At 45.8% G+C, this 25,483-nt stretch overlaps 1 protein-coding gene across 3 annotated transcripts in view; it reads left to right on the top strand.

Annotated features, from left to right (window-relative positions):
• Nucleotides 1-25,483, top strand: part of Chd7 (chromodomain helicase DNA binding protein 7) — a 183,542-nt gene that overhangs the window by 40,717 nt on the left and 117,342 nt on the right. For all 3 annotated transcript variants that reach the window (XM_040741469.1, XM_040741470.1, XM_040741468.1), the window contains exon 2: nucleotides 18,488-20,290. In XM_040741469.1, the coding sequence (XP_040597403.1) occupies nucleotides 18,656-20,290 (1,635 nt within the window). In that variant the 5' untranslated portion in view covers nucleotides 18,488-18,655. The remainder of the gene's footprint in view (nucleotides 1-18,487; nucleotides 20,291-25,483) is intronic.

Below are 25,483 nucleotides of genomic sequence, written 5' to 3'. Positions count from 1 at the left end.
CCGTCTCTCCAGCTCCTTCAGTGTTGTGGTTTTTAATCTGTTCTGGTTTGTAGCATCATTCATTAGTTGTTTGGAAAATACTGGTTCAGTGACTTCCATAAACCATTCAAACACTGGCATTTCCTTACACTGTATTTTAAAAACCAGAACAGTATCTTAAAAGCTATTGGAAAACTGTCAGGCTCATGGCAGTAGATACTGGTTTTCCAAAATTTTGATTTTTTGCTTGAATGCTCAAATTTTATCATTGGCAAACAAAGCTGTCAATTGTTTTCCTTGAAGTGACAGATTATTTTGTTCATTTCTGTAATGCCTGCCAAATACTTAAGTCTGTAGAACCATAGTTTGTCAGTCACTTGTCTTCAAGTGACAATGGTGTTCTTAGAAAAAAGGTTGCCCTCAGTCGTGCCGTCTGCTTCTCAGCCTGCTTTGAACCAAATGTCTTCTGACAGCCACTAGAAGGTGGCAAGTGTCGGAGAGGGCCGGGTGGTCTGGAGTGTGGGTGGCGACTCAGGGGTGTGGGTGCATTCCGAGTTAAGGGAGCATTCTCACAGTACAGCTGGCTTGGACACCAGAGATTGTTAGAACGAATGCTACTTCTTGGAACCAGTGACCTTGGAGAAACACTCTCCATGCCAGTGGGGATAAGGTTGTCACACTGTCCCTTGAGTTGGAAGCCTGCTGCCTGCCTTGCTATGCACTTTTTCAAGATTGGATGGCATCAACATGTCTGCTAGCTGTTTTGCAATTGTGCATAAATACCAATTGTTTAGTCTGAGAGGCTCTGGTTGCCAAACCGTCAACTGTGTGGACATATGCTTTATGTTTGGGAAAATTGTCATAGTGAATCCATCCCTGTGTGGAGCAAGCTCTGGTCTCTGAGTCAGGACTCAACTGTTTTCCTGACTGATTGGTGACTTTGAACACAGCACTTACCTTCCCACTTTATTTATGAGGTCATGCATTTAATTCTTAGTCTTTCATGGTCTCTGGTTCACAGATTTGGGCTGGGAGGCACTGTATTCCCTCACAAGGAGGACAGTGGTTGATGCTCCCTCCCTCCCTCCCTCCCTCCCTCCCTCCCTCCCTCCCTCCCTCCCTCCCTCCCTCCCTCCCTCCTTCCCTCCCTCCCTCCTTCCCTCCCTCCCTCCTTCCCTGTGTGTGTGTGTGTGTGTACATCTTAACCCTACAGCTTTTTGTTCCTTCTGGGCAACCCACACTCTGGCCCTGCAAAGTATGTTTCATACATGGTTCTCTTTCCCTCACACCCTTTTCCAGCGCTGGAGTTTGAAGTCTGGGCATCATGTACGTGAGACAAATGTTCTATCATTGAGCCACAGTCTCAGCCCTACTGTTTGATTCTTTTGTGTATGTGGGTGTACATGTATGTGGAGGTCAGAGGATAACTTCAGGTGCTATTCTTCGGGGTCTGTTTGCCTTGCATTTGAGACAGGGTTTCCTGTTGGCTTGAGGCTCTTAGAATAGCCTGGGCTGGTTATCCAGGGAACTCCCGTACCCACCTGTTTCTGCATCTTTAGCACTAGTTTTAATTTCTGCCATTTATTTGTTTGAGCATGGGTGTGAGGTTAGGAGGCAGCTTGGAGGAGTCAGCTTTCTCCCTGTACCATGTGACTCCCAGGGATCAAGCTCAGGTCATCAGGATGGCAAGCTTCTTTTTATCCTGGGAGTCTTCTCACTAGCCACTGAACCTTCCTTCCCTCCCTCCCTCCCTCCCTCCCTCCCTCCCTCCCTCCCTCCCTCCCTCCCTCCCTCCCTCCCTCCCTCCCTCCCTCCCTCCCTCCCTCCATCTCTTTAATGTAGGCACTGAGGATTGAATTCCCTACCAGAAGAGTTCTAATCATGGGTAAAGACGCTTGCATCCCCTAAGCTGTCAGCTCCTGTATAGGTAGCTCGCATGTTTATGGTGCTATCCCAGGAATGAACGTTGTCAAACAAGTGGGGTAAGGCTACTGCATGACAGGGGAGAGAACAGCTAATATTTGCAGACTGACTGCTATGGGCAAGGCGTTCTGTTAGCGGCACTGTGACAGTTTGGTGAAGTTTCTTCCAAGCAGCCCTTCGGTAGAGGCCATGGAATGAATGCTGGCTTCGACAGAGGGCAGCTTCTTTGATTGGTGGGGGCCAGAGCCTTTGCAGTGTCTCCATCGTTTCCCTGGGTTCTAGGTTCTGCCCTTGTCCCAGCCCCACCCGCTGTGATACAGCTCTGTTTTCATTCCTCTTGATGACTATTTTAAGCTCCTTTAAAGTGTCAATGAGATGTCACAATTGGACGACATTAATCTTTGAGAGGCGGTGATTTCATAAATGAACTTTAACATTTATGAACTTAACTTTTGGCAAAAGTCAGTAAAAACCAAGGATGAGAAAATGCTGGTGTTAAATCATGGACCCATGTTGGAAGGGGTCCAGCTGTTAGCTCTGTCAAACGATGGTAGTCTTCTTGGCCACAGCCTTGGGATGGAGTCAGAAACAAAGGATACGGTGGCACTGAACAACTTCCTGTTTGCCTTTCTTTCTCAAAAGCTAGCAACTTAAGCTTTGGTGAATTATTGAAATGAACTGTTAGCTTTTAAAGACTTATTTTATGTGCACGAGTGTATGTATGTGTACCACACATGAACCTGGTGCCTATATAAATCATAACAGGGCAGCAGATCCCCTTAAACCCAAGTTACAGATAGTTGTGAGCTACCATATGGGTGCTGGGAACTGAATCCTGGTTCCCTGAAAGAGTAACAAGACTCTTAACAGATGAATCATTCTTCCAGCACCAGGCGGACTATGATTTTTTTTCATTCCCTCAACAGGATGTTCACCCCCTGCTTTCTCTTAGTCACTGCCAGTAAGTGCAGAGAGTAAAGCTGGTAGGAGCTGCCCTACAGGGGGCTCCACAGCCTGGGTTTCCCAGAACTGCCCTCCTCCCCTCTCCAGGGAAGGGGCTGTGGGTTCCAGTACCCAGACCCTGCAAACCCAGAAGCAGGCCCTAGATTCCAGATGCAGGGAAACACGCTGATGGTGCACCCGGAGGGATGGGATGTTAAAGGGACCACTTAGAATCTCCTGGGACAGTAAGGATGCAGCTGCTGATGTTAAGGGTGGCTTGGGAGATGAAATTAGGAAATTTGCATGCTGAGAGCTGTGTCTACCATGCACACAGTCAGGAATGCTGAGAAACAAAGTGCCTCAAGTTAGACCATCAAGACAACCACAGTGGATAGTAGAAATTTACTTATGTCTTATCATACTGAACTTTCTTATGGGGAGGCATCCACAGTGGCTAACCTGTTATTTATTATAATGCTCGTGGGGAACATTGGCAGATTCCATGGTGGGCCAGGTTGACCGAGGCGGAGGGACAAACCTGCCAGGCAGAAAGGGCTTAGTGAGAAGTTTTATTAGAAAGGCTAGGGTCGAGGGGAGGAAGGAGAACAGAGGTAAAGAAACAGAGAAAGGACAGAAGAGGGAGATGGGAACAGCAGGAAAGAGAAAGAAAGAGGGTGGAAGTGGGTGGGAGTCTTTCTTTTAAAGGGGTCCTTTGCACCTGCATGCAAACTGTGGAACCATGGAACCCTGTGCTGACCAGGGTACGGCCTGAGTGCGTTCTGGTGACTGCAGGGGAGAGGGGCATGTGCTTTCGCACTGCTCAGAAAGTGCTCCAGCTGGCCCTGCTGTCTCAGGACCCATATACAAAGGAGGCCTGCAAATTCCTCTGCCGACAAGTGTCCATGACCCTCCTTCCTTTTTTTTTTTTTTTTTTTTTGTAGGTGCCTGGGGCACAGGGTCCCTCAGCTGCCTCTTCATGGGGTCCTGAGGGAAAGCAGTCTGAGAAGTGAGTTTACTTAACCCTAGAAGTACACCATACACCTAGTAAACAACTAGGTGCTAATGTAATCTTAGGCAGGAAGGACTAGTTACATCAGAATTACTAGTAGTCGTTTACTATCTACCCACTGAAGCTTCAGGGCTGCAGAAGTTGTCTGGACAATTAAGAGTACTTACTGCTCTTTCAGGGGAACTAAAGCCACATGGTAGCTAACAGTTTCTAGTTTCCAGTTCCAAGGGGCTCGGCACTCTCTCCTGACTGTCACAGGCTTGCACACACACATAGTGTTCACACACATACAAAATCAAAACCAAACAAAGAAGCCGCACTGTCTCAAGCTTCACTGCACTGATGTAAGTGCATTTGATATAGCTGTGTAGTCACCTGATCGTTTTACCTATTGTTTCTTCAAGTTATTTCTTTTTTACTGATTTTTTTCATTTTTACACACTGGCCATAGTTTCCCCTCCCCCTCCCTCCTCTCCTCATGTCCCCTCCCCCACCTCCCTTCTATTCCCCCCACCCCCACTCTTCCATCCACTCCTCCATCTCCCTTTAGAAAGGCCTTCCATGGGAGTCAGCAAAGCATGGTTCATCAAGTTGAAGCAGAACCAGACTCCTCCTCCTCCTGCATCAAGATTGGGCAAGGCAACCCAGCATGGGGAATGGTTGAAGTTGTTATTTCTTTAAAGAATGTTTAGCAGTGTGGAATTTTAGATATTATCTCATTGCTGTCAGTATTTTCATAAGAAATTTTCTCGAGCAGATTAGCTGATCTTGGTGGCACAAACCTTTAATCCTAATCCCAGAACTCCAGAGGCAGAGGCAAGTGGATCTCTGTGAGTCTGAGGTCAGCCTGGTCTGCATAGCAAGTTCTAGGACAGTCAGGGCTACACAGTGAGACACTGCTTCACAAACAAACAAACAAACGAACACAACAACCTAAAAAAACGCCACCTCCATTAGTGTCTCAGTGGCGCTTTCCCTGCCTTCTGCAGGTGGGACACTGAGATTTGGAGACTTGAGAGGCTGTGGCAAGGAATCAAAGCCACACAGCCAGAGTGACACATTTTACATGTTTACCATTTTCAGGTTAGAGATGCAGATGCCATGCACTGACTGCTTTTGCAGAGGGGACCTGGTTTGGTTCCCAGCAGCCACCTTCCAGTTCACCGCCACCTGTAACTGCAGTTGAGGGGCAGTGGGCACCGCATACACCCTGTATGAGCAGACAGAATATGCAAACACATAGAATAAAAATACATTAAAAAAGCGGTTTTCTTTTCAGGTCAAATATTTGGACATACTGACTGCTGATTATGTACAGGGTTCTATGTTAAGTGTTCTTACAGTCTGATTTCTTCCTCAGGAGTTGGAGGCCCTCTATAAACGAAAGGAGGTTCTAGGAGGTCAGGTCACATGCTTTCTGTGTGGTTCACAAGGTTCTGTCTCCTTTCCTCTTTCCTTGCCCTCCCCTCTACCTGCTTTTTAAAGACAAAATCTCTCAAGCCAAATGGGTATCAAACTCATGTATAGCCGTGGCTGGACTTGAACCCAGATCTGTATGTGGTCTTGTGTGCTGGAGCCACGATACCTGGTCTGCAGTCTCTTTAAAACAGAGCCCATTTGCTTCTTTCCGAGTTCACCATGCCAACTGTGTGTGACAGACTTCTGGCTGGCCCTCTTCTGCCTCAGGCCCTCCCTTCCTGTCCTCCCCCTGTGGTGGCTCCTGCCTTCCTTTGGCCTCTGTGTTGGCATATGTTTGTATGGGTTACCTAGCAGTGCTTTTAGTACTTACCAGAAGCTGGGCATTGTGGTGTTTGCAAATACTAACGCAGCTGATTCTCCCATTCCCATTTACACCGAGGGCTGTAGAATGCAAAGAACCGTCCCAGGGTCATATGGCTTTGGTTGGAACCCAACTCCAGTCTTCCTAAGAGTAGACAGATACTAGTTCTTGATCAACCCTCTCTTCTCAGATGTTAGAAGCCGTCTCCATTCTTCACCGGAAGCGAGCAACTGTGTGTTAACTGCCAATAAGTTACCAGTTCCCTGCAAGGTGAATGTGCCACACCTGCCCGTTTCCCTTTTTGGTGCTGTTGGAGCCTGAGAACTCTCTCCTTTGTGTTAGCTTCCATCCTTCCCGTGTGCTGTCCCACACTGGGCATGTCTGTGTGCGTTTTTTCCCTTTCTCCTCTCATCTACACTTTCCCTGACTCTCCTCTCCTCCAAGACTGCCTTCCATCTGGCGATGAATGGCTTGAGCACGGTCTTCTGCCCTGCCTTCTCTGATTAGTGTTTTATTTTCCCCTGGCTTTGCCTTCAGGACAGCCTGTGAATTTGTCTTATACCGCTCTTTCTACCCACACAAGTGAGTGTTGTTAACCATTCACTCACCCAGGCTAGAATCCCAGTCATCCAGAAGCCAGGGAGCATAGTTGGTGACTGCCCCGTCTCCTCTTCAGTGCCAAGATGATCTTCCTGGCTCCTGTTTTACACTAAATCCTACTTTCCCTAATCCATATGCCACACTTTAGTACTGTGATTCTTTCTGAAGCCTGTTTTTATACAACCATAGTTCAAGGCCTGGGCAATGGCTTCTTAGATTTGGGAAGGATTATAGGACCTTCATGATCTGGAACCCCACCCCCCACCTCCACCCCCACCCCAAAAATGCCTCTCCTGTGTATATTGTGCCTGCCCAAGGAAGAGTCTCTGCCTTGGCCATGGGCTTAGGTAGGCTTCTAGACTGACATTGCTGATACATTTCTTTTGTTATCTTTTGGTGTTGCACACTGACCCCTGAGCTTTGCACGCCATGAACACGTCTTAACCCTCAGTTCTTGTCTGTGAATTTCATACCATGATGAAAAAACTCTGAATCTCCTCCATTTAATTCAGTAGCAGCAGGCACATGACTGTTAAGTTTTGGAGGTAGCAAGTGTGACAGAGGAACTTGAGTTTTAACATTTTCTTAGGTAGCTGAGGATGTAGCTCAGTTGGAAGAGTTAGGGTTAGAGTTCTTGTCTTCTCTTTTGGGTGCCTTAGAATGTGGGTAGAAGGTTGCTGGGTTCTTTGGCCCCCATTGGTGGGAAACACCCCAGCGTCTGCTTCCTCTCCTCCCTAGGTTTGGGAAGGCCAGAGTAGGTGATTGCACAAGCATAAATTGGAAAGGTAGCGCGTGTGCTGTTCTCCTGAAGGGCATAGGATTAGCAGACACATTGATGTTGCAATTCCCTCTTCAGTTCATGCCCCTGTGTGAGGAAAGGCCCTGGGTAGCCAGCAGCACAACCCGGCTGGTTCTGTGCTCTTGTGCCAGAAAGGGAGGTGCTAGTGATGTACTAAGACGCTAAAAGATGGCTGATGGCTGGCATGCCCAGCCCTTCCGTAGTCTGCCCACCTAGGGGAGGTGTTGGGCACAGAAGGGAGTACTGAAATATCAAAATATAGCCCATGGCCACAGCTTACCCTTTGAAAGGGGCATTTATCCAAAAAAACAATAGGACTTCATCATAGTTAAAGAAACTGAAAACTTGTATGCATCCTGCAGGATGGTACCTGATTCTGTTAGGTCAAATGCAGTAATTACTGAATTTGCATGTAGCGAGTGAGTGCAAGTTATCTAGGTATTGGTGGTCCAGACTGTTTCAAGTACAAAGCGGTATGTAAGAATTTTTGCTAGAAGCTGTTTCGCTGCTTTAAGGAAGTGAAGTTTTAGGACCAGGTATTCGAGTTCCAGGTCAACCAGGCCTACATAAGAGAAACCCTGTTTCAAAAAAACAAAACAAACAGAGGAAAATTTGAGATGTATTTGCTTTTGCCACTGGTTTTGATTGGTGTGAAACCAAGTAAACAGAAATCTTTTTCTTTTTTTTTCTTCTCTGTCTGAGACAGGTCTTACTACATAGACTGGGCTGGGCTGTTTGGAGAGATCCTCCTTCCCCTGCCTCTTCAGTGAGGATTAAAAGTCTGTACCACCACACCCTGATGAACTCTTTAGATCTTTTGGGATCATTTTATAGTAAAGCATTTAAAAATTGCCTCTGAGAAACGGGCAAGGGGTAGAGAATTTTATGTTTGTAGAGGTGGTAGACTTTGGGATGGGAACTTGGAATGTGGCAGGTAGGATATGCTATAAATGTGAATACTGAGGGTAACAGAATTTTTAATACAAATCTTTAATTGAAAAACTTTGTTAGCAGCTGATACATATGGTTAACTTAGATAACATCTTAGAAATGACTGAGGTCTTACTCTTTGTATTTTAAAGTTGGTTCGGTGGCTGGTTCTTCATGTAATCTGGTGATGAAACCAAGTATAAAATAAAGCTAAAAGCCTCCCCAGGCAGGCTTAAATCATTGCAGTTATTCGCCCCTGTCTGGAGGGCTCATCTCACCACAGGAAACTTTTCTTACAATGAGGTCAGTCTGTCTTGCCAACTTGTGGTGTACTAAAAAGAGAATCTGATCAAAATGAACACATTGTAGACATTTGAGATGGAAGAACTCTTTTCAAACTGAAACATAAGATTTGCCTATAAATTACAGTAGCAGCCTACTTTCAGTAATCTGGCATGCTCAGAAGTGATTTCAGAGGGAATTAAGATGAGGCAGAATTGAACAGGAGAGATGGCTCAGTGGTTAAGAGTGCTGGCTGCTCTTCCGGAGGACCAGGGTTCAATTCCCAGCACCCACATGGCAGCTCACAGCTGTCTGCAATTCCAGTTCCAGGGCATCTGGCATCTTCATGCAGACAAAACACCAATTCACATAAAATAAAAATAAATTGTTTTTAAAAAGATGGGGCAGAATCATGTTATTACAGCCAGCTTTCAAAATAACATCGTGATGTGGAATAATAGTAAGTTTGTTACAAAATGCAATGTAATAAAAAGTCAGATTTATCTTATGAGTAAATTTGCTTAGATATTAAAAATGTTTTATCAAGTGGATTTTTCTGCAGCACAGAACTGCTTGGGTAAGGAAACCTAGACAATTCTGTGGAATGAGAGAGGGTAACTTATGGTTGCGCCTTTCCTGTAGATGCTGGAAACTATAAAGTTAACTATGTGGGGCTCATGGAGAAAAGCTTTTTAAATCACATGCTAATGTGAGCAAAGCATTTAATTGGTCCAAAGACACATTAGGTGGGTTTAGCTGCATAAAACTGACGGTTTTGATTATTCTAGAACATACTTGAATGTAGTAAATGTAGGTGTAAAGATGTTTTACAGCTATGTTAAATTTTGAAATGATTATGAAATAGTGGGTATGAAACTATTTGCTCTGCATTCCAGCCTTAATTCCCTCTCACTTGTCAACACGATTTATTTGAAATCAGAATTGAGTGCTTTTCTTGTTGAATGCATAGCTATGTTTTTCCACTGTTTTGGCTGTGGATCCAACCTTCTGAGATTACCTGCAGGTTTCACTTATTGAATGCATAGCTATGTTTTCCGCTGTTCTGGCTGTGGATCCAACCTTCTGAGATTACCTGCAGCTTTCTAAAACACTTTCTTAGATGCTCTAGGATTCAGTCTGTTGTTCCACTGCTCACTTCTCTGGAAATCTGAACTGAAATGATTCCCATGTATTTCTCTTTTGCATTAGTCTGATGCCTAATGCATTTGTCAGTTTTAGAAAGTCCTCCAGCTTGCTGAGGGACCCGTTTCCTATCCCTTGGCACTTGCTTGCAATTGTGCTCAAGTTCATTCGTGACAGGAGGCCTTCCACCGTATATATGCTGATCTAGCGAAGACAACAAATTGTTTTCATCTGTGGTGTTGCATAAAGTGTGTTTTTTAAATAGGGAAAAGAATGTTGCAGTCATGCTGGATAGATTTATGTCAACGTGACACAAACTATAGTCATGTGAGAAGAAGAAACCTCCATTGAGAAAATGCTTCCCTAAGATCAGGCTGTGAACCAGCCTGTAGAGCATTTTCTTAAGTAGTGAGTGATGGGCGAGGGCCCAGCCAATTGAGGGTGGTGCCAGCTTTGCCCTGGTGATCCTGGGTTCTATAAGAAAGCAGACCAAGCAAATGATATAGAGAACAAGCCAGTAAGCAGCAAGCCCCATGGCCTCTGCATCAGCTCCTGCCTTCAGGTTCCTGCCCCGTGGGAGCTCCTGTTCTGGCTTCCCTCGACGGACTGCAATATGGAAGTGTGAGCCAAATGACCCTCTCCAACTTGGTTTTTGGTCACGGTGTTTCCTCACAGCAGCTGAACATTGACTAAGACACTAGTATATCAGAAAGTTGCCTTTAATGGCCCCCTGATTCTGCCTTTCAGATCAGGTAGTATTGAGTACATTTACAGTTTAAAAAAATTGTTCTAGGTGTATGGACATTTTGCTTGCATATATGTCTATGCACCATATGCTTACGTGGTGCCCACAGTGGCTAGAAGAAGGCGTCAGGTGTCTTGGAACTGGAGTTATAGATCGTCGTGAGTCACTGTGTGGGTGCTGGGAATCGAAGCCAGGTCTTCTGGAAGAGAAGTCAGTGCCCTTAACGTTGACTCACCCATCTCTCCAGCCCAATTAAAAGTGCTTTTATAACTCCCTCTTGGAAATAAGAAAAAAAACAAAACAGTGTGTTTTAGCACGGCAGAACCCTTTTCGATGTAAAAGAATATGGGAGATGTCCATTGCTGGCGACTGGTTCAGCTGCAGCCAAAAGCACACTCTCCACAGGAGCATTTGGCTGCTCTTCGAATGTTGTCCTTGTCCTTCCTCTAGGGTCCTCTAGAAGTCTGTGATGCCTGGGTAGATGGGCAGAAGGTGGCCCCAGGGTGTCTCTTCCTGGTTTTTCTGTTTTACATCCATTTATTAGCAGGCCTAGCCTTCAGATGGGCATGTATATAAGAGACCAGTATCTTGAAATAGATAAAAAGTGAGTAGAGAAATATTTTGTAATATTTTTTATTAGGTTGATAAATGTGCTATCATTAGCTTTTATAACATCTCTGGATATTTCGTAACATTTAGTAAAATTAGCAACCAGTAAGTTTTATAAAATTCATATTAGTCTTCCTTCAGTTTTTGGCAGAATGGTTGGTTGAGCGTAGACTTTGATTTTTCTTCAGCTTAAATATGATTCTTTTTTATTTTTTAATTTTTTTGAGACAGAGTTTCTTTGTGTAGCCTTGGTTGTCCTAAAACTTACTTTGAAGTAAAGGCTGAGTTCGAACTCAGAGAGATCTGCCTGTCTCTGCCTCGTGATTGCTGGAATTAAAGGGGTACTCTACCACTGCCCAGCATAAATATGTTAATTAAAAGTTTATGTATTTCTGGATCTGTCTCTTCATTTGCTCTTCTATCTTCTGTGTTAAAGTTACAATTTAAACTTAAAGTTACTTAGACTAGAATATTTTGAGATTAGATATACATTTTACAGACACATTTTATTAAGTACAAGGATACAGTGCAATAGCTTGTATGGTCGTGTGTGTGTGTGTGTGTGTGTGTGTGTGTGTGTGTGTGTGTGTGTGTGTGTGTGTGTGTGTTTCTCTTGTTGAATGCTTTGTCGTTATTGGACTGTGTGACAGTCTTTCTGGGGGCCATGCTAGGTTGCACGCAACATGAAGACCTGTTAGATTAGTATGGTAGGAGGCAGGCTGCCTGTCGCCTGGCTGAGGTCAGGGTTGCTGCCTGCCTGCTCAGGGTCTGTCTTCAGGGGTGACAGTTGGGGCTGAGTTGCAGAGTGTGACAACCTTTCTCTGAAGGATGTAATTTCTGATTTTTGTACCAGAGTGGCACAACTTGGGGATGGGGCAATATGATCGTTTTGATCATTTAGAAAAAAATGCCTGGGGCCCTCAGTGTCTTAAGTTGTTAGCCCAGTGCTGTTTGATTTGTTGCCTTTAAAGCAAACACTGGTTCTCAGCTAATGGGGGTGGGGTGAGGGAACTTTTCATCTGAAAGGCAGTTTAGAATATCAAGGTTATGTAGAAATAACTGAAAGGTTTCTGCAAGAAACCTGTGAAATAGTACATTATGTAACAGCACTAGACTAATTTAACTGAATTTTCTTTCTTACCAAGAACGACCGTAAGCAAGTGGACGTATCTTTAAATGCAAACCACTCTTAGATGCCCACTGCCTATAAGCTTTTGTTAAATGTTCAAGTTTGCCACTAAGAACCGGTGAAACTGTTTTGGATGAAGCCAGCTTTGTTGGTCAGTTGCAAATGCCAGCACGACCTTTTCCCTTTAAATGCTTTATCATTGTATCACTTGCTTGGTTCCCTGAAACAAGTGTCACTTGTTATTGTTTGTTCTCTCTCTAAGTGGTCCTCCATACTGCCACAGAGAAACTCCTAGTCTGAGAGCTGAGTGTCCGAACATTCATATGCAGATTCCATAGCGTGGGGTTGGGGGAGAGTGGGGGTGGGGTGGTCTGAGACTGTATTTTGCATAGCAGGCAGAGGTCCAGTGTTGCTGTCCTCAGACCCCACTCAAGTGGCAAGGCTCTAGTCTCCAGGAAGAGTCAGGGAACACAAACGTGCAGCAGAGTGTGTGGTGCTTTGTAACCTCGGCTAGGTGGCCCCACCAGGGAGGGTCTCAGAGCCACCTCAAGGAGGGAGTCTGGAAGCATCTTCAGACAGTGATAACAGGGACCCTAGATGGAAAAAAAGCCAGGCTGCATTTGAGGGGATGAGGAAGCCAGAGAAAACAGGTTGCAGAGGGGTGGATGTTAATCCTTCAGGATGTTTGGTGTACCTCAGAGGAGTGTCAGGGCAGAGGGAAAGATTTTGGGGATTTCAGAATGGAGGGGTATTTGGGCATCTGATGACATGTGTCCAGTCACACTCAAACATTTATACAGGATCCTGAAAGTCAAGGGAAGGCCTTTAAGGATTTCACAAGAAGCAGTAGGACTGCAGAGGAGTGGCCATTCTTGGGACTTGGGATAACCAGGTCACCTTCCAGTTTTATGTCCTCCACTAACCCATAAAGGTCTGACTGTGTAGCCAGAGGAGGAGGTGGTGGAGGAGGAGGACAAAGCGGAAGTGGTGGTCCAGGTCCAGATGAACCTGAAACAGGGTGAGCAAATTGAACAAGTTCAGAATACTTGAAGGGATTTGCTGGAGCAGCACGCTCCTTGAGGATGGGGCCACATCTGTTTGGCATAACATCGTGTATGCAAGGTGTCAGATAGCTGTCTTACATCATCAAGATTGCTCATTATCTGGTGAAAAAAAGTGAAAGCCATCAGCGCAATCTTTGTTAAGGTTTAAACTTTTGTGTTCTGTGACTCCAGTCTATGGTCGTATACTTGCCAAGCAGGTATATGCACCTCTACCCTTAAGTGCATAACCAGCCCCATGGTTTTTTCTCTTTCTTTCTTTCTTTCTTTCTTTCTTTCTTTCTTTCTTTCTTTCTTTCTTTCTTTCTTTCTTTCTTTCTTTCCTTCCTTCCTTCCTTCCTTCCTTCCTTCCTTCCTTCCTTCCCTCCCTCCCTCCCTCCCTCCCTCCCTCCCTCCCTCCCTCCCTCCCTCTCTTTCATTTGGTGGTGTTTTTGTGGTAGGGTCTCATTCTGTAGCAGTGGCTTGGAATTTGATATGTGGATCAGGCTGGTCTTGAATTCATAGTGATCCACCTGATTCTGCCTCCTGAGTGCTGGGATTAAAGGTGTGAGCCATCATGCCCAGCTCCCAGTTTAATTTTTCAAACATTATTTGGACCTAGTGCAGGCCTTCAAAAGGAACTCCCGTCTCTCCAAATATGTTTCTGTATAGTTAGAACTATTCCTGCACACAGCTAAAATGATCAAAAATGGAAAACTGCATTAGGAAATAGAGAAGGGAGAGATTTTATGCGTTGAAAGTGTAGTTAAAATGGACATCTGGAAAAATACCACATGTTGTATCACAAGGGACGGTAGTGGCCTTTGAAATAATACAAACCTTTGTGGTCAAGGATGGTGCTATTCAGTATGGTCTCTTTCTAGGAAGGACCTTCAGGAAGAACTGAGCAGCATTGTCGTCTGTGGACAGGCTTATGTGTGCACTGTCTGTGAATGATTCTGAGCACTTGAATGCATTTTTAAATTTATTTAGTTTTGATGATTTTAAATGCCAACATGTGGCTGGTAGCTGCTGACTTAGGCAGCACAGTCTTAGTGTATCCACAGTGCCCAAGCAGATAAACGAGGAAGAAAATGTGGTCTTGGCCCAAGAGTTCCGGAAGGGCACCTGGTCCAGCAGCAGCTCTGCAGCTGCCTGGTGATGAGCTGATGTTCTGATGTTGCTTGGAGGCACGTCCCGAGTCCTTCATCTGGATGCTTGTCAGCTGGATAGACGCCCTTCCCGACAGCAAGCACTGGCCCCACTGGACTTTCCTCTTTCCAAGTTGGCTGTTGGAGGCTGTGTTGGGGTAGGGAGATGGCTGCCCATGGGCTGTTCAGGGCTTTTGGTTTCAGTTTAGGCTCAGCCCCAGTGTGCCCTTTGTCTTATGTGTGTCCTCCTACCCATCCCCCTGTCCTCTTCCCTTCAGAGTGCTCTCTCTGTGGTGCCTGAGTGGCCTCTTTCTGGGTTGTGGTGGGGGTACTGATGTCCTGTGTACCAGGACACACCTTTGGAGACCAATGGATGCTTCCCGCTGTCCAGAATCTCTGACAGTTCTTCTCGGGTAGAGGAGCTGCAGAGCCACCACAGGTGAAGCTAGCAGCAACCAAAAAGCCTTCAGTATCAGGAGCCTTTAATCCCAGCACTCGGGAGGCAGAGGCAGGCGGATCTCTGTGAGTTTGAGGCCAGCCCGGTCTACAGAGCTACACCGAGAAACCCTGTCTCGAAAAATAAAAATAATAAAAACTAGAAAGAAATCCTCAGTATCTCAACAAATACTCCATGACTTCACCCTTGCCAAGGTGTGCTGGACATTCATGGAAGAGTTCTGCCATCTACATGGTTGAACTGAAGGAAATGTTTGCATCTGAAAGGTGTTTTGAATTTACCTGTTTCCTTGCTGGGTTTCTGGTCCATGCCTGTGACAAGAAGTCTGCAACATTGTGGTATACATTAAAACTCAAGTGCACAAATGTCTTCAGAATCGTGGGGTAATTAGGAATTGGTTAACCGTTGTGAGGTTGGAAAGTCACTGCATTAAATAATCAATGTGATACTAGATAATAATGAAGCCATTTTATGTTCTTTTCAAATATTTATAACTTCTCATTGACTTCTTGTGTATCCCTTGCTTGCACTGTTGATTTTTTTTAATTAAAAAAATTTAGCAATGTTGGGGTACTAAGGATTGAGCCTTGGTTTTGTACATGCTAGGCATGCAGTCTGAGCTACAGCCTCAGCTCATTGTTGGTTCTTTGTGCTGTTTATTTGTTTAGGTGTGCCTATTTATTCCCAAGGAAATTACCAGCAATCTCTGCTTGGTTCTCTGACGTGCCTGTTCCTTAAAGTTAGACTCTTTTGGAAAATTTCTTGAAAGGAATTTAATGTGCTTCTGTTTGAAGCAGCATTGTCTTGCGGACTCATCTCTGAATGAAGTAGACCCAACGTTGGCTTTAGGCTTTTGCCATTATTCATCATGCTGCTGTCTTATCCAGTCATCATTTTCAATTTTGGGGAACTGTTTGTCATTAAAACATTTTCTTATAGCCACTTAGACCCGTTAACTCACCTGTGAAGAGGAAACTGGCATTGTCGTGGACTTCTGCCCATGCCGATAGTTCTCAGGTGGAGTTTTGTGCCCCTCCTCACCTGAACACACACATCTTGTGAAGTCTCCTTTAGTTCACACCAGCTTTCATAAGGGTTAAATGGAAAGTCTTAAAATTTATTTCACCCTTTTGGCTACTTTTAATACATAGCTACTCGAAAGTGAACATTTCTTTTCTGATTGTGACTCTTAGGTGTGGCCCACTTGACAGTGATCTGTAGCCATAGGCAATGTAGGCATTGAATGTAGAGAAAGATGAAGCCTTCAAAATGGAATTTTATTGTTAACAGCTTATAAAACACAGAAAATTATGTGTTGCAGCTGTGACCTAGGAAAGTGGGCATTCAGATGGTCTGAATCCAATAAAAAGATGACCAAAATCAATTAATTAGGTTAGTTCGGGGCAGAAGTACGGACTGAACCATAGTTACAGATGGAGTCCTGGCACAGTTGCCAGTTGGTCCTAGAGGTCAGAAGAGAAGCAAGGTGGCGTTGATGACCTGAGCGTTAGCAGTCACTGCTGGGAGACTGCTGAGCCACAGGTTTTTAACTCCTCTGCCTGGGGCACACCTGAGTGTGGTCACAGCTGCAGTGGGTGACATGCTTACTTGATACCATATAATGCTGGCAGTTTTCATGCCTCCGGGAGTGGATTCTTAATGGGAATGAGTAGGGAACCGGAAGGAGGGGAACAAAGCCAAGTGTCTGGTGTAATTACTCTCAGTGAGGCCCTGTTTTGTCTCTTCTCATGCCTGTACAACTTCCTTTCCCCTTCTGCTGGGCCCGTAGCTGATAAAAAGCAAGTGCCAACCCCACTGCTGCTTCTCCAAGCTGGCGGTGCGATGCCCTGCTGGAGAGAGGGGACCCCTGTGCTCCCTTTCCCCCAGGGCAGAGGGGCCAGGATTTACCCAGGCTGCGCCCCCCCAACACACTTGGTGGGGCTCAGCAGGTGAATTGTGGGGATACGAAGCAAGGTTTTCCAGGACATATAGGTGACACTACTTTTCTTCAGCTGACGTGCGAAGTGGGCTGCGTGGCAGGCTTAAGCTATTTTTAAGTCCACCTGCAGTGTTTATTTCCTTGAAAGTTAAGAATGAGCCCTGAGTAAATGAAGACTAACTTTTTAAGCTTTTTTTTTTCTTTTTTAGGTTAGACACAAATTCAGTTTATCCATATTTGTTGCATTTGGCACTGGAGATTTCTACTCCTTGCCTGGATTTTTAGTCATTTATGGAAAAGCAGCACATTTTCAACAAAATGGTTTTCGTGTGTACCCCGATTGTCCCCTGTCTGACCTCTACATTTGAAGAAAGTAGATCAGAAAACTGATGGCAGTTAGTGGCAGAGTGAGGAGACCTTTGACGGTAGCTGACAGCTGTCACCTGAAAACGAGGGACCTGGAGACCCTCTCAGGTGTCATGTCTGTAGTGCTGACAGTGAGCTGGACTGTTGTTTACATTTCCATAAACAGAGCTTCCTCCGTGTTCCGAATATGTTAGAATGGGACAGGCAGAAGTGGGCTTTGTCTGTCTCACTGGGTGTCTCCTCAGCAGAGTCGCTTCCTTCTCTGTTGTTGTAGAAGTGCACCGTGGAATCCATGACCCGGTATGTTTCGAGCATCATTAGAAAGTCTGCACCATGTGCTTCAGGGCTCCAACTGGGTCAGCATCACACAGTGCTTCATGTAAGAGGGAATCAATGAGTTAAATTCCAAAGATGTCTAAGATTTCAGGCATTTTTCTTATGTGAATTCATTCTTAACTAGCTTGTTGATTCAATAAGCAGTGAACAAAACCACTTTTCTGTTTTGGTTGTTGAAGCATGCATTCTTCAAATCATGTTGGTTATTTTAGTCTGACCCCAAATCCATTGGAAAGAGTTAACAGAGAAGGCGGGGTGCTGGGTAGCTGCTGTACAGTTAGGATAGGAGGTGGAGGGATGTGCCAGCGAGCCCCACTCCCTGCTGTGGCCTGCTTTGTCCTATCAGAGTTTGAAAAGGTCTGCTGGATATTTTTAACTTTATTCTGTTAAAGTAACACCCAGCTTTGGCTAGTTTCTGAAAAGGCCTGTCTCTACCAACAGGACAGTCATTGGCTACCAGCTAGTTTCCCCGAGTGGTCACTTGGGCTCCTCAGCCCTCACCAGAGCCAATGGTGGAGCATAATGAAGCTGGTGTCTAGACCCTGCTACCATCTGCCCCACGAATCTGGAACATGGTGGGCCCAGAGCCATGAGTCAAATCGGTCCTCGTGGAGAATGAAAGCTTTTCTTGTAGTCTCTTTCTGAATCTTCTCTATTCCTGCTATTAAGCATAATGAAATTATGAATTTATTGTGCTGTTCCCAAGCTTGCTTTTCAACCTCATTATGGGCGCTTTCTTGTTAGAGGCCTCTGTTGCAGTTACACAGTTGTATGTGGGCTGTAAATATCTAATTTGTACAAAATGACTGATTTTGGTATTTGTATAATCCTCCAGTCAATTTCACTAAGTTGGGCTTTTCGCAGTCCTCGGTGCTGCGCTCATCTGATTACACTGCTCTGGGGAGTGAGGTTAAGGGTGGCTGTTGGTAACCAGAGCGTTTGCAGGGTTTTAGTCCAGCAGATGGGTTGCTTGGCTGTATTCATGCATCTGCTTGCCTGCTGTGGCAGCTGCTGCTGCTTCATGTTGTGTCCTTTTGTTCTGTTCCATCCAAGAACGGAATGTGAGGAAGTGTAGTGAATGGATTAATTTAAGGTTAAGGTTAGTGTTTTGCTGGCTTTCTACGTAACTGATCATAATGCGTCTGGTAGAAGCTAATGAGTTTCCCTTAAAGTGAACCAGATTTGTAAAATACAGCTCAGCAAGGGGCCTAGATTAGTATTGTTGATGGAAGCTAAATTCAAATGTGGAAAATACTGGCGCTTCTTGTCATTTGTTCCTAATTCTTTGTTTTCTCTTTTCTTTCTTCCTACCTCCTGCTCCCTTCTAGGACCTATATCCAGACCTCGCCTGACACTGCAGGGTCCACGAGAATTAAAGAAATTTAGAATGACATGAGGAAGATTAGTTAAGGATTATAGGCTTTGAGGACAAGCACCTCAGCGAAGAAGCACAGACAAGCTCCCGAGCTGTGTTTGGAGGAGCCGTGTGTTGGAAGATGGCGGATCCAGGAATGATGAGTCTTTTTGGCGAGGATGGGAATATATTCAGTGAAGGCCTTGAAGGCCTTGGGGAATGTGGCTACCCTGAAAACCCAGTGAATCCCATGGGTCAGCAGATGCCCATGGACCAAGGTTTCGCCTCCTTACAGCCATCCCTTCATCATCCTTCCACGAATCAAAATCAGACCAAGTTGACCCACTTTGATCACTATAATCAGTATGAACAAAAGATGCATCTGATGGATCAGCCTAATAGAATGATGGGCAGTGCCCCCGGGAATGGATTGGCATCTCCGCACTCGCAGTATCATACCCCCCCTGTTCCCCATGGAGGCAGTGGCGGTGGTCAGATGGGAGTCTATCCTGGCATGCAGAATGAAAGGCACGGGCAGTCTTTTGTGGACAGCGGCTCCATGTGGGGCCCTCGGGCTGTTCAGGTACCAGACCAGATACGCGCGCCCTACCAGCAACAGCAACCACAGCCAGCTCCGTCGGGGCCACCTGCCCAGGGCCACCCTCAGCACATGCAGCAGATGGGCAGCTATATGGCACGAGGGGATTTTTCCATGCAGCAGCACGGCCAGCCACAGCAGAGGATGAGCCAGTTTCCCCAAGGTCAAGAGGGCCTCAGCCAGGGAAGTCCTTTCATTGCCACCTCGGGACCTGGCCACTTGTCGCACGTGCCCCAGCAGAGCCCCAGCATGGCACCTCCCCTGCGCCACTCAGTGCAGCAGTTTCACCGCCACCCCCCTACTGCTCTCCATGGAGAGTCCGTTGCCCACAGCCCCAGATTCTCCCCAAATCCTCCTCAGCAAGGGACTGTCAGGCCACAAACCCTTAACTTTAGTTCTCGGAGCCAGACGGTCCCCTCCCCTACTGTAAACAACTCAGGGCAGTATTCTCGATACCCTTACAGTAACCTAAATCAGGGATTAGTTAACAGTACAGGGATGAATCAAAATTTAGGCCTTACAAACAGTACTCCAATGAATCAGTCCGTACCAAGGTACCCCAATGCCGTAGGATTCCCATCAAACAGTGGTCAAGGACTAATGCACCAGCAGCCCATTCACGCCAGTGGCTCGCTTAACCAAATGAACACACAAACTATGCATCCTTCGCAGCCTCAGGGAACTTATGCCTCTCCACCTCCCATGTCACCCATGAAAGCAATGAGTAATCCAGCAGGCACGCCTCCTCCGCAAGTCAGGCCCGGAAGTGCGGGGATGCCAATGGAAGTTGGCAGTTATCCAAATATGCCCCACCCCCAGCCATCTCACCAGCCCCCTGGGGCCATGGGACTCGGACAGAGGAATATGGGCCCTAGAAACATGCAGCAGCCTCGTCCGTTCATGGGCATGTCCTCGGCACCAAGGGAGTTGACCGGGCACATGAGACCAAATGGTTGTCCTGGTGTTGGCCTTGCAGATCCACAAGCAATCCAGGAAAGACTGATACCCGGCCAACAGCATCCTGGTCAGCAGCCATCTTTTCAGCAGCTGCCAAGCTGCCCTCCACTACAGCCCCACCCTGGCTTGCACCAGTCTTCCCCTCCACACCCTCATCACCAGCCTTGGGCACAACTCCACCCGTCACCCCAGAACACCCCGCAGAAAGTGCCTGTGCATCAGGTAAGGAGACCTGCAGAGCCTGCCTGCACTGTGGCGGGAGAGTCAGCGTGGTCCGCTTGTCTAATGAGCGTCATGGAAACTGTTTCCTCATGGACACCTTGAGTTTCTAGCTCATAGGTTGCCTCCGCCCCCATGGTTGCCTTTATTTATTTCATTTGCTCACTGACTGGCTCATCATCCACTCTAGAATTCTTTAATCCCGATGTCCTGGGAATTGTGCTAGGTGCTAAAGCTGCAGATAACGTAGTTGACCGAGACTAGGTCCACTCATCAGAAAAAGATTTTTTTTGTGGTCATCTCCTTCCTCCTTCTTCTCTCTCCCTCTTTCTCTGTTTGAAGAATACACTGACACTTGGTTTTGAGCAAATTTTTTTCATTAGCACCCCTTACCTTCTTTTATTTTCTGCGGGAAGCTGTGAGATGTACGTTCCTACAGTACTCTATTTGCCAGTTGTTGAGCGTGCGATTTTAAATTGTAGGAACGACAGCCATTGGTAATTTCATGTTTGTGTGCCAGCATGGACAGAACACAGTGGTTTTGTAAGTTCAGATTTTTGTTAGCTCTCTCAGCTTATATTTACAAGGACATTTTCCCACCTTTGTGTATTTTGGTCTTCGTGACCTTGACCTGTGAGAAGCAGGGTTCATGTACAGATTTTTCTGAGTGTACATTTGCGCCCCAGGTCTGCAGGTCTTCGTGGGTTGGGGGCACAGCGGGTGACTTCAGCTGTAGGGCATGCTGCTTCTTCCGGATGGACTCAATCATTGGAAAACATGGCCTGTGTGTGAAAGATCATGGGTGCTTATGTGACAGATGTCCTGGAAGAGGAAGTAACCTGGAAAGGACGAGTGCTTGAGATTCCAGTCAAACTTACCTTAGGGAAGTGATACCTGAAGACACTTCATGTGGTTTTAAGGCGATTCCCCAAACATGCACCTGGAGTTGAGCTTTCTGCATGGAGAAACCGGTCAGTAGGAAGGCTCTGTCCAGGAAGTGGGAAGCAGCTGTCCTGGCTTGCAAAGACAATTGGGCGCAGAGCAGATCCAGGTTGTGTGGAGCAAAGGGCCCGCCCTCATAGTGAATTCAGCGCACAGGCCGGTAGAGCGGGGCTGAGGCTGCAGCCAGCCCTGGCTGACAGAGTGAAGGTACAGTCTGGTACACCCAGTGTCTCAGGAGCACTGCAGAGGTGGCACGGCACACTCATCCGGTGGGGGTCACAACTTCCCATGAGACAGAATGGTCAGCCCTCTGGACAAGGACTCTGGAGTCTGCCCTCACTGTTTTCCTCCAGGGTGCCCAGAGGATGACAGGAAGACAGTCGGTCCACTGAGCAGTCGCCATCAGAGCCCTGGGCCCTGATGGACAGCTGGCTTCAGGGCCAGTTTTCCCTCCTGTCTACTCGGGACCAAACACTCGATGGTGCTGTCCTGAGGTGGGCCAACCTGGGCACCTCCAAGGCACAAATGCAGGGACTTAGCTTTGGGGGAGTAGTTTTAATCCCCAGAAGTGGAAGCTGTCTTGATAAAGAAGGAATCTTTCCAGTGCTGGTTTCTGATTTCCCACTCAAGCAGTTGGAAGGTGAACACAGTTTGTAGGGGCTCCCGGAGGAGATTGTGGTGGTCCCCAGGGGAAGTTGCTCTTTTCCCGCTTTCAGAGTTTCCAGAGGCATTCGGAGGACAGTATACTTTGGCTTCTGAGCCTGAGACCAGTGCTGGGTGACCCGAGGACACTGCTCTCTGCCTGGGCATCTCACAAGACAAACAGCACTTTTGCAAGGCTGTAGACATGAACATTTGAACCGTGTTTCTTTGCAGGTTCAGTTTTGTTTGTATTTTTCTTGGTATTTACTTTCCCACTGGTGCTTAGCTTTGGATCTTCTTCCAGTTCTGGGTGAGTCAACGGTTTTGGAAATGAAGTCAGAAGGGTGTTTGAATCCCTGCTGTCCCCTATACAGCTTGGTGATACTGGCCAAGTGATTTAACCTTCCTGTACCAGATGCTTCAGTGACATAAGAAAATGGTACCAGTCCCAAAGGATAGGATTAGGTGGTGTGGCAAACAGCCTTGGCGATGTCCTTGCTTCTCTAGGTTGTAGCTATAACCTTTTGACACTTGGGCTTCTTTTCATAATTGTTATCCCATGTGTGGATAAAATGTAAAATTAATTTTATCTTAAACACATTATAAAATATGAAGTTTCACCTAAGTCATAAAATAGTAAATTTGATTCATGCACATAGGCACCCCTCCATGTTACCAGATGTGAGGATGTTGCATATGTGGGTAATTCAGAATGTTCTCATATGGTCTAGAATCTCTCCTCCTGGATGAGTCATCTTGGGCCCTAGCAAGTATATCTTTCTAATTGGGCTTTGCTTTAGGGCCACCAGACCCATACTGAATGTCACATATGATGGAATTCCAGATTGTGCTGGGCATCTGGGAAGCTATTCTCTTAGTTTGAAATCACATTTGTACAGACTTGTTGACTTGAGTTTTTCCACCCCCACCCCCCACTCCACCACTGCCCTCAGTTTTTGAGACAGGGTTTCTCTGTCTTACAGCTCTGAGTATCCTGGAACTTGAACTCACTCTGTGGATCATGCTGGTCTTGAACTCACAGAAATCCATCTGCCACCCCCTCCCAAGTGCTGGGATTAAAGGCATGAGCCACTACCACCTGACAAGTTTTTCCACTTTTGAAAAACAAGTTGTATTCCTTAAATATTTCATAGGTTCTGATTAGGTCCTTTATGAATTGTATAATACTTAAATATATCTAGAGATTATTTTTATAACAAAAAAACAAAGGAAAATGTGGGATCAAAAGATTTATTGACTGAATGTATGAAACTACATTATTGTGCGTGGCCATATTCATTAAAGGAAGATCTAGATCTGGTATTTTGGTAAGATTTATAGGGAAAACTGTAGCTTTTTCAGTAGCTTACATAATGGTTTTGAAACCCTTTTGGATTCCTGAACACCCATGAAAATTATTGGGGAATGTAAACTCCACAACATTTACATTATGTGAGTTATTTGTATAGCTGTGTACTATCTTAGAAATTCAAAGTCAGGGTCAGAGTTAGAACATATACTTGGCATGTGCAAGGCCCTGGGTTGCCATCCCCCACTCCCATCCCTGTGCAGTCTCTGCAAATCATGGTCCTGGAACAGTCAGTCCACTGCCTGTTTGCATGGAGAGAAAGCAAAAACACAGTGTCATGTAAAAGTAGTGCACCATCACAGACCCTCCAGGGGCCCCTGCCGTAGTATTTAGAAACAGGCTTGGAGCCTTAACTTTTGGTAGTATGCCACACATTTTTATACCCCTGCCTTCAACTTCCTTAGCCTCGGGGGTCTTGATTTCATTATCTTAAGAGAGGGGTTTCTCTTCCTTTCTGGCTGGAAGCATGGCAATATTAGCAGTAACATCTTGTAAATGCATTGGGAACCCAGAATAATACACTGTCATGTAGAAAGTGTTCAGGGTTACTGTTGCCAAGTTTACAAATGGCTTCACTATTTTAGTGTCAAACATTGTTGCTGTGGTTTGACTTTTCCATGATTTCAAGGAACATCTCTCAAACAAGGGAGGTACTCTCTGTACCTCTGGGTGAGGGAGAGGAAACAGCCTTGCTTTTAGGGTAAGAGCCCACGTGAAGGAACTTCATGAGAAGGAAAGAGAGCCATTCTTAGGGTGTCTGGGGAGAAGTTACTTTTCTTGGGAGATGTGGAGGATCGCTCTGAGCTGAGGGGCTCTGAGCTGAGGGGCAGGATGGATAGAGGGTGAGGGAACCAGGCTTAGAGCTGTGAGTACGTGACAGAATTGCACAGGCCTTGCGTAGCTCATGTACTGACATGTGGCATTGAGGCACAGCACCTGTACCCTGTGTTCCCCAGAGGTTTGCAGAGTGGATGTAGCACAGGAGACGGCAACACTTACCTGTGAAGGGAATGAGGGAGGGTTAGTCAGAATAGACATCTGTGCATGCACTGTGCACCAGGATAGCGTTGCTTGTTGGCAGAGCTTATCTAAATGGATTGTCCTCAGGTTTTAGGTACACCCCAAGTTTCTGGATGATTCCTGCTGCACAGTCCCCTAGATTTCCCCGTTTCTGAGCTCTTCTCTCAGATGGAAAGTTCTGGTGGAGTTTTTAGGATCTGAAACACTGTGGTTTTGATGTTTTTGAGTTCTTTTCGTTAATTTGGTCTGTAAATATATTCACCATAAAGGGGAACAGAAGTTAAGAATTTGACAGTGGGTAATAATGCTTCTGTGTCACCCTCCCCCATATTCCTAGAAATAAATAAAAGATCTTGTATGGATCTGGAAGAATCAGTGTTACTTGTAAAAAATGTCTTTCTGTGACAACTTAAGAACAGTTTTAAAAGCCTTTTGCAAAGCCTTTTCCCGGAAGCTTGAGTTAGTCCTCTCCTGGCACTGCATTTACCCAGTGTGGGTAGAATTGTTGGCAACCGCTTAGTAAACCTGTGGGAAAAGTTGACCATACATCTCAAGCCATGTATATGGGAGTTGTAATTAGAAAATGGGGGAAAAAAAGCCTTTTTAGTGACAGGCATGTGCATCCATGACTACTACCTATGACGTTACCCATGAGCAAGATGGGAAATTAAAGTCACCGCGTGTAAAGCCAGCTTCTGACATGAATGGCATTTAGGGATGCTTCTAAGTGCACACACCTACAGAGACCAGGCCTCCAGTCAAACCTCGGCGGAGCAGCTGGCCCTCTGTGGGAAGCACGGTTGCCTGGCTCCCTGGGCTTGGTTACTTCTTCGTGACCCTTTAGTAAGGCTCTGTTTTCCTTCCTTGGCCTGTAGCAGCCCAGTGACTTTCATGACGCCCTTCTCCGACTGCTCTCATGAGCAATCTCCCAGAGCTGATTTTCCTCAGAGGTCAGAATTTTAATGAGTTAAAATAGAAAGTGCCCAGTGTAGAGTTTAAGTCCCCTAGACTGATAGCCTCTGAGTTGGCTGTGTCTCTTAGATGGCTATTTTTTAAAGAAAGGATGTTTCCTATGATTATCAAATTTGACAGAGTTAGGCTCATTGGTTCTCAACTTTTCTAATGCTGTGATCTTTTAATACAGTTCCTTATGTTGTGGTGATGCCCAAACATAAATTTTCATTCTACTTCATAACTGTGATTTTGCTGCTGTTATGAATCAT

This window comes from Mesocricetus auratus, unplaced genomic scaffold, assembly GCF_017639785.1.
Source record: "Mesocricetus auratus isolate SY011 unplaced genomic scaffold, BCM_Maur_2.0 Super-Scaffold_6730, whole genome shotgun sequence".
Classification (NCBI taxonomy): Eukaryota; Metazoa; Chordata; class Mammalia; order Rodentia; family Cricetidae; genus Mesocricetus; species Mesocricetus auratus.
This window is presented reverse-complemented; position numbering and strand designations above follow the sequence as displayed.